General features: G+C 47.3%; 3 protein-coding genes across 3 annotated transcripts; 2 read left to right on the forward strand and 1 right to left on the reverse strand.

The window, feature by feature from the left end:
• The first annotated feature begins 1,244 nt into the window (after positions 1–1,244).
• Positions 1,245–6,293, forward strand: LOC101753858 (syn-copalyl diphosphate synthase). Its single transcript, XM_004954955.1, has 11 exons — positions 1,245–1,331; positions 2,974–3,271; positions 3,419–3,602; positions 3,889–4,103; positions 4,276–4,396; positions 4,489–4,601; positions 4,675–5,029; positions 5,112–5,210; positions 5,311–5,544; positions 5,623–5,725; positions 5,871–6,293. The coding sequence occupies exons 1-11, from the start codon at positions 1,245–1,247 to the stop codon at positions 6,291–6,293; spliced, it is 2,232 nt and encodes a 743-aa protein (XP_004955012.1).
• A 1,631-nt stretch (positions 6,294–7,924) lies between these two features.
• LOC101754255 (E3 ubiquitin-protein ligase Os03g0188200) lies at positions 7,925–9,212 on the forward strand. Its single transcript, XM_004954956.2, has one exon. It carries the CDS (start codon positions 8,105–8,107, stop codon positions 9,104–9,106), a length of 1,002 nt encoding a protein of 333 aa, XP_004955013.1. The 5' UTR covers positions 7,925–8,104; the 3' UTR covers positions 9,107–9,212.
• A 2,720-nt stretch (positions 9,213–11,932) lies between these two features.
• On the reverse strand, positions 11,933–13,584 carry LOC101754641 (RING-H2 finger protein ATL32). The gene has a single exon (XM_004954957.2). The coding sequence runs from the start codon at positions 13,571–13,573 to the stop codon at positions 12,236–12,238; it is 1,338 nt and encodes a 445-aa protein (XP_004955014.2). The 5' UTR covers positions 13,574–13,584; the 3' UTR covers positions 11,933–12,235.
• Between the last annotated feature and the right edge of the window lie 1,654 nt (positions 13,585–15,238).

Genomic DNA, 15,238 nt, shown 5'->3' on the forward strand with positions numbered 1-15,238 from the left:
GTGGAGCGGTCGTTGCCATCGCCTGCAGTCTCTCGCTATGATTGCTTTGAAAGACCTATGCTAATATGAAAGCAACAAGAATACAAGGTAGTCACCTAATATAGTCATGTGTTACAATTTGGCCCTTATACAACTAAAAATTTATTGGCATACACGTCCCGAGGTGGAAACTGAATGCCCACATATCAATCAATTCGGTTGAATTACACAAAAACGCAGATGGTGTACGCGCACACAAACCTGTAACATGCTTATGATAGATAGATAGATAGATAGATAGATAGATAGATAGATAGATAGAGAGAGAGAGATAGATAGATAGAGAGAGAGATTTCATCTGGATGAAATTGGGCGTACAATCTTTTCAAAACATGGAAACACTACCAGAAATGTTCTGATAGAGCCCGAGATCGGGACTCTAGGTCATAGAACGAAAAGTCGGATCGGAGATCGAAACGATCAGGGTTCACTGGTTCACCAGTCCAACCAGTGATTCACTGGTCGAACCAATGGTTCATCATTTATCAATATAATATTTATTTCTCATGATTTATATGAGTAATATGCAAGTTTTATTGCAAAACATATCACACATGACATAGTAGATTGGATTATATAGAAATAACATAATAGTCTATTGCCCAAAGTTCCAAAATGAATGTCCAAACATCAAACTCTTCACTAATTCATAAAAAACCGGTTCACTGGTTCACCGGTTTGATCAAAAACTGGCTGGTTCGCATCGGTTCATACCGGTCCAATTGCATGACCGATCTTTTGATTGAACCGAAACAGTTTTTCTAGTTCAACTGGTGAACCAGTTCGGTTTTTTGTTCTATGCTGTAGGTCCGTCCAAGGAAGTTTCAGCCTAGATCAAGGTAGGTAGGGAGAAAATAAAAGGTTTAACACTCATTTTATTTACAGTAATTCAAACTTAATTAATTGAATTGCATTCGTATTTGACCTTATTTTTAATTATGAAAAGTGATATCGATAGATAGATAGATAGATAGATAGATAGATAGATAGATAGATAGATAGATAGATAGATCTATCTACAAGCCAGAGAATTGGAGTATAAATACGGCTGCGGGTGAGCACTCTTCTGCTCATCCATGATAACCTGATTAGTTACCAATACACAACCAGAGGTGGGGGACATATCGTTAATAACTTAATAAGAGAGTTTCAACTAATGACGATGGGGCTGAGGCAGGGGGCGATGCTAACGACTACATTACCGCATGTTGCGTTTCTTGGGCATACTACGGCCGGGCCAAGGCGCCAGCAGCAGCGCTTGCTGCAACTACACGCTCAACCTCGACATCTTGGTACGTAACTAACCCAGCCTCCTAATAAGCTAGCCTGAATGCACGCATGCAAGTAATACTAGTCAGTGCAAGTGGCCTTGATTTTATTTCCAGTTTGCAACATCATCTACGTGGCACACGAGCACCTACATATAGCCACTACGACTCTCTTCGTTTCAAATTATTATTTAACTTTGTACTATAAGCTAAACTTGTATTTAACTTTGGTCGAGTTTATGAAAAAGAATAACAATATCTATAATATCAAACTAGTTTCAGTAAATCCATTATGAAATATATATTGACATTGTATTTATTTGGTCAACTTGGTCAGTGTTAGAGAGGTTTGGCTCAAAACAAAGTTAAAGTGACTAATAATTTATTGAAATAAAAGGAGTGATGAGAATCGTTGGCGGATATTGATGACTTGTGTCATTGTGTGAGTAGAAGGCGAACTGAGACATGCATGTCGTCTTTTCAGGGTAGATGACCATTAATAAGAACTTAGCATGCATTCGCCTCCGACAAAGAATACCAAAATGTGATAAATGTTACACTTATCTCAGAGCTGAATTCATGCCACGTGTGTAGGCCCTTGATTATTGTTGTAATCAACTTAGAGCTTACAAGCAAAAACACAACACCATTTTTGAAATCAGCAAAAATAGCACACTCAATCCACAATCTATCGGTGTATGCATGAGCAGATCGAGTTTCCTTGGGGGGATTACAACTTGGAAGCACTGATGGGACTGTAACTGCGATCACAGACTCTAATTAATCTCCTATACAGTTATTGGCTACTCCCTCCGTTTTACAGTTTATTTTTTCTTAAATGTCGACTAAACATATCTATTTAATGAATTAGTTAAATAAAATAAAATTAGTACTTCTACGTCAGTTATCAAAAGACTTTAGATTTAACTTATAGATTTATCTTTTTGTATAAATATTAGTAGAAAATACGTATAATCAAACAAATTAAAAAAATTAGTGGTGTCATACCACTATGTATAATATAAGAATATTGAGGAAAAATCATTGCACAAAAGTTCACCATTCAGTCTCTCACTCAACCTTGATGCTTATCAGAACACGGCATACTCTATACATGCTTCGCATGAGGCATGATACTCTCTACATGTTCATAATAGTATCTTCGCCATGTCTTTATATTCCGTTTCATGTTTTGCTATATATCTCCATCATATTTAGAGTCGTTAGCCAGCGCAGCAACGGAAGCAATCTCAGGCAATCCAGTTGGAGAGAGAAGACAAAAGGTGCGTAGCGTACTACATCTTCGGTTTTCTATTTGATGATCTACTAGATTTATGTGCATGTTTGTATTATAAGAAAATTCGCAATAGGTTTCTCATTGGTAATTAATTAAATAAAGTTGTACTTCTTCAAGCCAAGATTGTGTATGTACAGCATTATCATGTTTTGTTTAGATTATGCAATAGAGATTTTATCTTAAAAAATGCTTGATATATAATACCTTATTTCAATTTTTGAAAATATATATTGAAATAAGGAGAACCAAATTTTGTGTTTTAGGTGTCAAATCATCACATTAGAAAACTTCAATTTTCTTTAGCTTATATACACAAATATATCTGTTTTTACGCACTTCTTCTGTCTTTGAACAAATATTTTTCCACAGGAGCCAAGAGATACCGCAGGAATCATCGGTGCCATCAGAGTATCGCTGAGGTCCATGGGTGATGGCGAGATCAGTGTTTCAGCCTATGACACGGCGTGGGTCGCCCTTGTAAAGAGCATGGATGGAGGTGATGGCCCACATTTCCCATCAAGCATCGACTGGATCGTCCAGAATCAGCTATATGACGGTTCATGGGGTGACTGCACCTTCTTTTACGCCCATGACCGAATCATCAACACCCTAGCTTGTGTTATTGCCTTGGCATCGTGGGGCATTCACGCCGAAAAATGTGAGAAAGGTACACGAATAGATCAGCATGGGCAAGCCCTCTCAACGTGTACCAATATCACTTTAGGATATATGGCTTGAAATTAAATTATTTTCTTCTTGAAAAGAAATGTAACCTAACCTAGAGCTTTATGATTAATTTGTCAATCATATATAGGCTTGTCATTTATTCGGGAAAACATGTGGAGGTTGGTCAAGGAGGATGAGGACTGGATGCTAGTCGGCTTCGAGATTGCCCTTCCTTCGCTACTAGAAATGGCCAAGGATCTGGATCTTGACATCCCTTATGATCACCCTGCCCTACAAGAAATATATGACAGAAGAGACCTAAAGCTCAACAAGTATAATATACAATGCAGTACAGCATATCTAATCAGTGCAGCAAATCTAATATTGACGATTTTAATGGATATGGATTAATTATAGAGGACTTCCTCCGTTCCAAATTGTAGTTCGTTTTGGTATTTCTAGATTCATAATTTTTACTATATATCTAGATATAATATATATTTAGATGCATAGCAAAATTATGAGCTTAGAAATGCTAAAACGACCTACAATTTAGGATGGAGGTAGTAGTAACTAAACTCAGACCTTCTCAGTGACTTTTTTTTACTATCCATGTAGGATTCCAAAGGATGTACTGCACTCTATACCGACAACACTGCTACATAGCATAGAGGGCATGCCCGGTTTAGACTGGAAGAGGCTGCTTAACCTCCGGTTTTCAGATGGGTCTTTCATGTCCTCGCCCGCTGCCACAGCGTATGCCCTGATGGAAACGGGTGACAGGAAATGCCTCGAGTTCTTAGGCACCATCGTGAACAAGTTCAACGGGGGAGGCAATTAGTATATATACCAGAATGACGGCAACCAATAACAACTAATACAAGTATTTACCTTTTATTTAATTTTTTTGAAGGATGGCATGGTGTATCTAGACGGTTTAACTAGTATAAAACATTCTGGCTAAAATTATTAATCGTAAAAGAGCTCACGATGATTCCATTTCAGCACCCTTTCTCTACCCTGTCGAGATATACGAGCGCTTATGGGCAATCGACCGGTTGGAACGTTTGGGCATATCCTCCTACTTCAGATGTGAAATTGACGACTACTTAACCTATGTTTACAGGTAAATCCTTTGAGCGTCTCAGCTTGAATTTTAGTGTATCGACTCGTCGAGAGACCATACTCAGTACGTACGTGGACATAACTCTTGAGCAGACACTGGACCGAGGAAGGCCTGGGTTACACGAGGGACTGCGCCGTGAAGGACATCGATGACACGGCCATGGCTTTCCGTCTCCTACGCCTGCATGGCTACCATGTCTCTCCTTGTAAGTAGCTTGTATAGCTTGCTCCTTATGATGCATGACTGTACTGTCCATGGTGAATTTTGCACACGTGAAGGCGTGTTCAAGCGTTTCGAGAAGGAGGACGGCGAGTTCGTGGTGTACCCGGGGCAGTCCAACCAGTCGGTGAGCGCCATGTACAACATGTACCGCGCCGCCGACCAGGCCGCCTTCCCCGGCGACGACGGCGGCGTCCTCCGGCGGGCCAGGCGCTACTGCCGCGCGTTCCTCCAGGGGAGGCGAGCCTCCGGCCAGCTCAGCGACAAGTGGCTCATCGCCGAAGGCTTGCCCGGCGAGGTCGCTTACGGCTTGGACTTCCCCTGGAAGGCGAGCTTGCCGCGCGTCGAGACGAGGATGTATCTGGAGCAGTACGGTGGCGGTGCCGACGTGTGGATTGGGAAGGTCCTCTACAGGTAGTAACAACGATAGAAACCATCTCTTGATGTTGGATCACCATTAGCCTTGACGCAGTGCTAATCCTAACAAACTCTTCAGGATGCACCTCTTTAACAACGACCTGTACCTCAAGATGGCAAAGGCCGATTTCATCAGCTTCCAGAGATCATCCCGGGCTGAGTGGCACGGCCTCCAAAGGTACGAAATTGTAACGACTCTAACTGACCACTCCAAATTCAGCACCTGATGTGTTTCAGAGAGAGGTGATTAAAATTTAATGGATATGAGAACTGGGCAGGTGGTGCGACAAGAACAATCTTGAAATGTACGGTGTGACTTCAGAGAGGGCATTGAGAGCCTACTTCCTGGCTGCAGCAAACATCTTCGAACCGGAGCGAGCAGCGGAGCGCCTGGGATGGGCGCAAACTGCAGTGCTTGCAGAGGCCGTGACCTCGCACATCCTGAGCCATTCTAGTTCTGACAACACAAGGGAAAGGATCCTATGCAGACTCGCCAGTGGCAGTCTGAAAAGGTTAGAGCATGCATTTTTGTTCATCGTTGCTGGAATTCAGAGCCAAGCAAAGCGACTAGTAACGTGTGTTGGATGCAGGGGAGAGAAGGATTCAACAGCTGAGGATGGCCTCCTGAATGCGCTTAATGATCTTATCGACCACCTTACATCTGGCAATGCTTCGGACAGTCTCCAGGGAGCTGTAAGAATTGGAGTGAATAACCATCTCAAATTCCAATACATTATTATTTAAAATTTAGATCTGATTTTTCAGTTTTCATGATAAGTTTGAGTTGAATTTATCAAGAGGTGGAAAATGAAGTTGGGTTCTTTTCTTGTGATTGCAGTGGAAGCAGTGGCTGATGGAATGGACCGCAGAGAATGGTTCATACAAAGGGAACACAGCGTTGCTGTTAGTTCGCTCAGTCGAGATCTGTTCGGGGAGGCTGGGTTCAACTGAGCAGAATCAGAAGCTTCCGGAGTATTCCCAGCTTGAGCAACTCACGTATTCCATATGCAGTAAACTTGGCCATGGAGTTCATTCCCAAGTATGCAGCTTGCATACAAAGAACGTTGAGAATTTAGACGGCCAAGTGGATGAGGAGATGCAGGAACTAGCTCAGAGTGTTTCTCAGATCAGCGACCCTATGAACAGGGTGACCAAGCAAACATTTCTCCATGTTGCTAGGAGCTACTGCTACGTCGCTCATTGTTCGCCTGAAACAATTGACAGCCACATCTCCAAGGTCTTATTCGAGGAGGTCATTTAGGAAAGATCAGGGTGTTACATGAGTGCTGTACTCTAGGTCTGAATATATTATGCGACATTTTGGCCTTTGGACCAAACAAAAGAAATTATCAACATAAATGTCATTCGCAAATATGCAGCCAAAATTTTTATTTATACAAATTACTATTACTATATGTTAAAAGCTAAAATGGGTGAAATTGAATTACGATTTTATGGAGGCGTTCCTCACAATGGTTCAGTAACATATCTTAGATTTTCAGCAGTAATCCAACCAAACTAAGCAATAGGACTATAGGAAGCTGAACCAAACTATTAAACTAGCAAGTAGCAATGGCCTGCCAATTTGCAGCTTAATTATGTTTGGAAAATGAGTTAATTATATCCAAAATATAGCAGTTGCGCCAACGAAAGACTGGAGCAGGTCAGCAGAACTTCTGAAATCCTGCAGCCTCTGCTTGACATAAAGGAAAGCACATCACTTTTCCACTGATGCAAAGTGAAATCACAAGATAATTGTGGAATAATTGACCAGTTTCGTATAATTAACTTAGCTACAAAAGCTGCACAATTTCTAGAGCCAAGATTGGCTACAGACAATAATTCTAACAGAATAGGACTTATCTCATTTGAATATTTAAATGTTCTGATCTAATGATCACAGGCATGCCGAATGGAGAAACCAAACCTGGAAGAGTACAAGTCTATGTGTTAATGTCCAGCAGTGCACTTTAGGGGGGTGAATCATTTTCTAGAGACTACACTACACCACCGATAGAACAACTACCCTTGAATCTTAGATCCAGCGAATAGCGATTAGGGCGAAATCACATGCTCCTGCGCCCTAACCGATGCATCTCATGGAGATCTGATCAGCAGATCAACTGCTCCTAATATAATTGGCCAGTTTTTAATTTGCGGGAAGGGATTAGGAAAGAAATGAAGGCGGCCTGAGAAATCAAATTAAGAAGAGGACCGGAAAGGGATATCGAAATGAATCATGAAGGAACCTACATAGAACCCGAGCGGTGTGGTACGTAGAATCAACAACACTAGGACCCAAATGAAGAATCCTAGCACACGAGAGCAGAGAAGGGAGACGCGATTACCGGAGAGAAGGCGACCACCCGAGGGCTTATTTCCACGCTGCGGGTGACCCCTTGGGTTCGGCCGCATTCTCGGCCGAACCGCAATAGTGTCCGACCCTCTACATGGTTCACCACTCAAATGTTGCATGACAGCATGAGCAGCTGCGTTTCTATGGTTTTCCTTCAGGTTTTCTCAAGTTTTGGCTAGAGGCACCGGAGGAGAGCCAGTATTCCTCTAGTACGGTTTTCTCAAGCAGTCAACGATTGTTTTATTTGTTTCAAAATAATTTTATTTTACCGGAGCATTTTGTTGCGTTCTCAGTATATTTTTATTTTGTTTTTGCGACAATTTTATTTTTAAAAGAACTTTTATTTATTATCTGAAATATTTTCCGGAAAGCATTTCTATTTGTTTAAAACATTTTTCCATAACCATTTTGTTTTGTTCTTGGAGAAATTTCCTTTGGTTGAAATGCTTATCAGAATATTATTCTTGTACTCAGAATAAATTTTCTACGTATTTTGAATGAGCTTAAGTGCTTAACTAATAGGCGCACGTCTCCGTTTCGATGGGTTTTGTGGCAGACCTAGCATATAGGTTTGCCCCTGTACAAGTACTCCAGCCAAAGCCTGCGTTTCATTCTTATCAGCTGCGCACTTGGCGTGCAGGGCCATCCCGAAGGCGGGACAGGGACACCCTCTTGCCGTCCTCTCTCTCCAACTCGCCGTCGTAGGTGCTCTAACCATGGTCAACGCGCAGGCTCCGCCACCGCCGCAGCTGCAGCTGCTCAAGACGACCACCGGCCGCAGCGTGCCTCCTACTGCCGTCATCACCATCGCCATCATCGCCTTCTTCGTCCTCGTTTTATTTTGTGTCTTCGTCAACCTGTGGCGCAGAAGCTCCGCGGACGCCAGCGCCGGCGCACGGCATGGGTCCATCAGGAAGCGCAGGCGGGGGCTCGACCCGGCGGCGTTGGCCGCGCTCCCGGTCGTGCCGTACGCGGAGATCAGGAAGCACAAGAGCGGTGGCGGCGTGCTGGAGTGCGCCGTGTGCCTCACCGCGTTCGACGACGGCGACGAGCTCCGGCTGCTGCCGCAGTGCTCCCACGCGTTCCACCCGGAGTGCATCGACCCCTGGCTCGAGGGCCACGTCACATGCCCGCTCTGCCGCGGCAACCTCGAGAAGCCCGTGCCGCTTCCTTCGCCCGACAAGCCGCCTCGACAGATGCCAGAGGCCGTCGCCGTTCGGGTGGAGGCGGAGAACGACGAGGAGAGGAAGGAGGAGGACGCGGCGCTCGAGAAGCTGCGCTGCGCACGGCGCGCGGCGAGGATGCCGCGGTCACGCTCGACGGGGCCCTCGGCCTCCACGACGGCCGCGGCCGAGACGGGAGACCACGAGAGGTTCACCGTGCGGCTGCCGCCGCACGTCCGGGAGGAGGTTCTCAGGTCGAGGCGGCTGCGGCACGCGACCAGCCTCGTCATCACCCTGGGCGGCGGCGCCTCGAACTGCGCGGGGAGCTGGACGGCGTGTTCGGCTGGTGGCGAGAGGTGCGTGCGGCGCCGTTGGGCGTCCTTGTTGTCCAGGACGGCGTCGTGGTCGTGGGCACAGGGCGGTGGGGAAGCGTCGGCGGGGAAGAAAGGCGCGGGGCCTGAGACAGGCGTCACGAGACGGCCACCGTGCGGCCATGTGGTGTGCACCTTGGTGGCGCGGTGGCCGGCCCGGTGCAAAGCCAAGAATTTGGCTTGAGTTTTTTTCCCCCTTTGTTCTTTTTGTCAGATTGATTGTGACTGGCTTGACTTTGTAAAAAAAACATGGGAACCCATTGCAAGAACGGCATGAATCATGTCGTTCATCCCCTATTATCTTATTATTAATAAATGGTGTGTTCAATTCGTCTCGGGAATACATCGCCCAACTCAATGTTTGATAGAGCAAGTATGCAAGGTTTTGTTGTTTGATGGATGTTTTTTTCGCGACCGTGTTGAGAGGAAAGCAGATTAGGCATAGATCTTGATGCAGCCAAATAGGACTTGGCCAGCACAAGGACACAAAGGATTAAAAACAGAGAAACACTGAAGAAAAGTACAACTAAACACACAGCGAAGCGACAACCATAACGAACTGACAACAGAAGAAGCACGAACGGGGGAGGACACTCCCAACCCCACTACCCTAACAAGGCTACCCTAAGAGCTAAATCTGCAAAAGAGATACAATGTCACCAAAGATGCCTAAAGATGCCTAAGGAGAGGAAGCTTGAAGCACAAAAGGGTGGCGAAAACATCCACCGAACAGCACGACCACATCGGCAAAGCATCTGCCACAGCAGAAGAATAGCGGCAAAGCATCCGCCCGGACCAACCAGCAGTGGCACAAAAACCACCACATCAACACAGCATCAGTAGTGGCAAAGCATCCACCCAAAATAGCATCATGGCGGCAAAGCATCTGTCCAATCACACGGTGGCAAAACATCCACCTCAACGAAGAACGGTGGCAAAGCACCCACCCAACGACTACAACCTGAGCGGCGAAGAATCCACCCAGAGGAAGCACCAACAGCACGACAGTGGTAACCAAGGCGATGATGAACAATTCAAAGCGAAGGCAGGCACAGAAGAAGAAAAAAATCCGGTGGAGAGTTGACAGCGATCACCACCACGACAACTGCAAACTGCGTGAACTTCCGAGATGAAGCCTCCAGGGAGGGATACAGCGCCACTGTCACCGCCATCGCCCGACCTAAATGGTTAGGGTTTACACCCAGGAAGCTCGCAAGTATAGGAGTGGGAGGGGCAGAAGAATGACACCTCCAAGGAGGTAAACGGCGCCCGAGGGCGTCGCTGTCATCTGCTCGCAAGCAAGCAGAGGCTTTCGCCTTGCCCCACCCCTGAGCACGCCGCCAACCTTCCAGAGCCCCCGCCTCGCACCAAGGAGGGCAGTCAGTTAGGTGCAGGTCAATGGCCAGCGCGATATACCATCCACCATGGCTGACGGATCCATCTCCCCCAAAATCCGGCAATGGCGAAGACCCACAACGGTGGCAGCTGCCGAGCCCGCCGCGGCAAGGTTGGGACGCTACCACCGAGGCCCCTCCGCGTGGATCTGGGCACGGCGACGACCGACAACCCCTGCCCACGGTCGGATCATCGGTCCTCCGCTGACGTGGTCGCGGCAGCACCGGCGGCCAGCTAGGCGGATCGACGATGGGGGGCGGCACGAGATGATGGTGCTGCGCGAGGCCGGGCAGTGCCTGCCAAGCCCCAGCCAGGGGGGCCGGGGCGCGCCGCCAAGGTCAGGCCGGCAGCGCCTCCATGGCGGTGGCAGGAAGGAGCAAGGACAAGCACAACTCGCAGATCCAGTGGTGGAGAAGGTGGATCCAGCCATGGGAGGCGCGGATCCAACCTCCAACGGTCGGCGTCAACCGGAGAAGCGATCGGGGTTCACCAGGATTTAGGGATGAGGGGAGGGGTGGAGAGGAGGAAAGGAGAGTGGGGGGCGGAGGGTGGGGCTGCCACCGCCACCCGCCGGCCGGCGGTGACAACGACGGCCGACGAGGCCCGATGGTGGGGAGGCCAGCAGCGGCGCACTGGTCGCCCCCGAGCCGCCTGGGAGGGGCGACGCAGGGGAACGGGAGCACTTTCAAAATAAGGGGTGTTTGATGGATGTTAAGCTGGATATGAGAACCAACACACAAAATGAACAATATAAGGTTAGAGAAGAGGTTTCGTGAAAGTACGAGGACCGATATTTTACACATGACACTGAACGCCGTGGTTACTCAGGATTTTTACCAACATACCAAAAGGAAGTGATCAACTAGAATGGAGAAAACATTGAGAACAACGAAAATTCAGTGAGACAAGTGGATTTGGAGATGTAGAAACAGGCTCAGTGCGTTCTTCAGAGCTGCAACTCTATCAACAGGTTGGTGACCAGGCAGACATTTTTCCATGTGGCCAAGAGCAGTGTACTATTATGTCATGCTCATCGCTCACATGAAACAACGCATCTCCAAGGGAATAGCCCCCGATTCCGGTATAATGAAGATGCTATATTATGAATTTCCGGTAAATGAATGAAGATGCTACATTATGAATCTTCTGAAGAAATATCTTGTTCATCTGAAGTTCTGAACAGAAGACAAGGGATTTATCCTTCTGTCCACTAATGCAATCAAGGTTTTAAATCTCCCGCTACAGCTGCTGCTACGGTCCGCTATAGCTATTTGAGGCATGGTACCGCTATCTGTGTTCATGTACAACTTAGCCACTATAGTCCGCTATAGCCTCATTTAGCTCCGCTATTAGCTGTTTTAGAGTGCTACCGCTAAACCCCTTAGCCCATTGAATGCAATTACTGGACATGAAACCTGGAGTACTACGATAGTGAGTAGTATGTGAAATTGCGAAATGGAGTACTGCATATGCGAAAATCGAATAATTTCCCTGTTAGAAAAATCAAATTGGTCTTTGTTCTGACATTTTTTTCCTCACAATGTCACGAAGATGGGATGAAAATAAAATGAACAAATTCTGCAAAACTCTGCATCATCAACATATACTCAATCACTCGACCAAATCAGTGACATATTGAACACTGTATCTTTTACAGGTTCGCTCAAAGTTCCGATATGTTGTCACAATCTCGCAAAAATTGGGTCAAAAGAAAATGATCAAAGATCCGCAAACACTGCATCATCAACCTACACTCAGATGCTCCAATCTTGGAAGAAGCATCGCTACTGAAACAGACTGATGGAATCATCAGAACTTTGGAACAGAATCGACTGATGGAATCATCAGAATTTTGGAACAGAGTCACCTATGGGTGCTGAACCTGGCTTAAGGCTTCTCTCTCAGTCTTTGCTGGCGATCAGACGGTTCTCTTCTCTTCAGCTACTGCTCCACGCGATGAGTTCTCGCGGCGGCGGAAAGACGACGCCCCCGTGGCATCTCCCCTGCCGGACCTGTCGTCGCCGTCGGCCTTCCACCCGGCGCCCGGCGCAAAGAGCGACATCAGCCTCGCCACGGCGTTCCTGACGCTCCCGCCCACGGTACTGCCGTCGTGGGCGCTGGCCGCGCTGCCCTCTCTGACGCGCACGGACGCCACCGCGCTCGTCACGTGCCTCAGCCTGTGCGACATGAGGATCTCCACGCGCACGTGCTCCGGGAGCCGCAGCGCGAACCGGTCCATCCCGCCGTCGCTGGCGCCGCCGCCGTGCCCCGTCGAGTTGGACCGCGGCAGCGCCTGCCGCCCCGCCGCGCGGCGGTTCCGCGCGAGGCGCTGGATCGTGGTCCAGTCCTCCTCCTCGTCCTCCTCGCTGGCGCCGGCTTCGCCGATCAGCACGACAGCGGCGTGAACGGGGGACTCTTCCGGCGATTGCAGCGGCAGCGGTGGCACCGGCTGGAGCTCCAGCTCCCGCTGCGCCGGAGCCGGCGGCTCGTCGAGGACGCTGGCGCGGCAGAGCGGGCAGGTGGCGTGCCTCTCGAGCCAGAGGGCGATGCACTCCGGGTGGAACGCGTGCGGGCACGTCGGGAGGAGGCGGAGCGCGTCGTCGTCGTCGAACTCGAGGAGGCAGACCGAGCACTCGAGCGCGTCCTCGCGCCCGTCCACGATCCGGTGCCGCCTCACCTCCCGGTAGAACACCAGCGGCAGGTCCGCGATCGCGGCCGCGTCGAGCCCGCCCTTGCGGCTTCCCCCGTGGCGGGACAACTCCGACGCCGACGCGGAGTCGGACGGTGCGGGGCGGTTGTCGTCGCTGGGCAGGAACAGGCGGAGGCAGGCGAAGGCGAGGAGCACGACGAAGAGGGGGAAGAAGACGGCCATGAAGACGGAGATGCTCAACACGTCCGCGAGCGACTGGTTGTCGCGCGGCTCCGGGGACTGCGCAGCGGCGACGGAGGCCGAGGCCGCGGTCGTGGCTGCCAAGGCGGCGGCGGTTGCGGCGGACATGGCGCCGCCCATGGGGCTAGGGTTTGGGTGGCGGTGGCGGTGGCGGTGGCCGGTGGCAGATTTGGCGGTGGGTTTGATTTGCGGCTCGGGGAGGTTTAGAGGCCGAGATGGGGACTTGCGTGGGAGATAATCCAGCGGAATCGATTTCCTTGGGGGGTTTTTTTTGGTTTTCTGAAAAGATCTCCCTGAGATTATTAACTGGCGTCGGCTGGACGCTAGGATGGCAGCTGTCTCTGTTCGGATTATGCCATGGCCCATTAGCACAGAAGAGTTGGCAAATTTCGCGAGAAAGCACACAAAATGCTCTAGAATTTCTTACGAATGTGACGTCTGATGAGTTTGGAACCTGAAATGGGCCCTCGGATTACCGATGGTCATGACAGCTACAGGCAGAGGTGTTTCAAAAAAAAAAAGCTAAAGGCAGAGGTAAATTCATCAGAATCCGTATGAGATGCAAAGATTGTACTCTCCTATCCATGCCTTATTCTCATTTTTTAAAAAACTCTTTATCACTGGTACCTTTTTTAGACGCAGTACAAATATAGACATTCATATTTTACACATACATGCACACATCCTATTCTTATAATTTATGAACATTTACCAGAGATTGGACTAAAAAATATTGAGATTTGAGAAGTCACGTTGGATCCGATATGTGAGGTACAACCACTTTTGTGAACCATCTAAAGTATTCCTTGGTTCTCTCTTTTTATTGAGCCACAAATCTCTTTAAGGTATAACAATCATCACGTTTAAACTTTAAACTCCAATATCTTTCTGTTGTGATATCGAGCGCACGAACGGAAGCGATTCGGCTTCAGATCGACAGAGGCGGGGAATGGAGAGAGCAAAGACCATACTGGAGACACGAGATTTGGTAACGGAGTTCGGCCGAGACCTACATCTCCGGGGTATGTTTACGGGCGCTCCTTCCCGACCACAGCAACACATGCCACCCCGGCCGTCCGGCCACCGCCATTGCAAGCCTATCTCTCTGTGCTTCTCTCTTTGTGGTTGTTTTTTTACAAGGGTGGCCTCTCCTTCTTTAGAGAGGTCGGGTACAAGTCTACCACCAACTCTACCCTCTACCACTAATTACAACATCAAGTCTATGTAACCTCTTTAGTACAAATATTCGACACAACACTTTCTAAATATTTCGAATGAACTTCTGGAAAAATGATATGACTGGTATTTGTCTCGAGAATGATTCCAAAGTATTGTAGCTTCATATATTTTGCATAAGTTCATACTAGCATATCGTGCTCCAGTTATTTGTGACCACATGAGTAACACCGAATTATGTGTTGTAGGAAGCTGAATTAGGTTTAATAATTTGTCAAGGATAGAATTTTTTAGGCTGACCATATGAGTAATACTGAATAAAGTCTACTATAGCAAGATAAGTTTGGTTTAATAATTTGTCAAGGTATACGGACTCACGGACAAGCCCACTTGCATCTCTATATTGGGTGATAATACCAAATAAAGTTAGAACAAATATTGCATTCTTCTTTTCTTTTACTTACTCCCTCCATCCTACTAAATATCGTTCTAATTTTATCCTAAATCAAACTATCTTAGACTTCAAATATCGTTCTAATTTTATCCTAAATCAAACTATCTTAGGCACTATCTTAGGCTTGATCAAGTTTATAGAGAATGGTATTGACAATTATAACACCAAATAGGTATATTATATAAAAAAATTCATAATGAATCTAATGATACTTATTTGGTGTTACCAACGTTGAACTCTTGGTCAAACGTAAAATGATTGGGCTTAGGAGAAAACTACAATTACATTCCTTTTTGGGATGAATAGAGTGCATCTTTTTTACTCTCGATCTTGAAGATGCTATTTGAACCACCACATTTCATAGTTTCACACTTTCACTTAAGATATGTTAAATTATGATA

This window comes from Setaria italica, chromosome I, assembly GCF_000263155.2.
Source record: "Setaria italica strain Yugu1 chromosome I, Setaria_italica_v2.0, whole genome shotgun sequence".
Lineage (NCBI taxonomy): Eukaryota > Viridiplantae > Streptophyta > Magnoliopsida > Poales > Poaceae > Setaria > Setaria italica.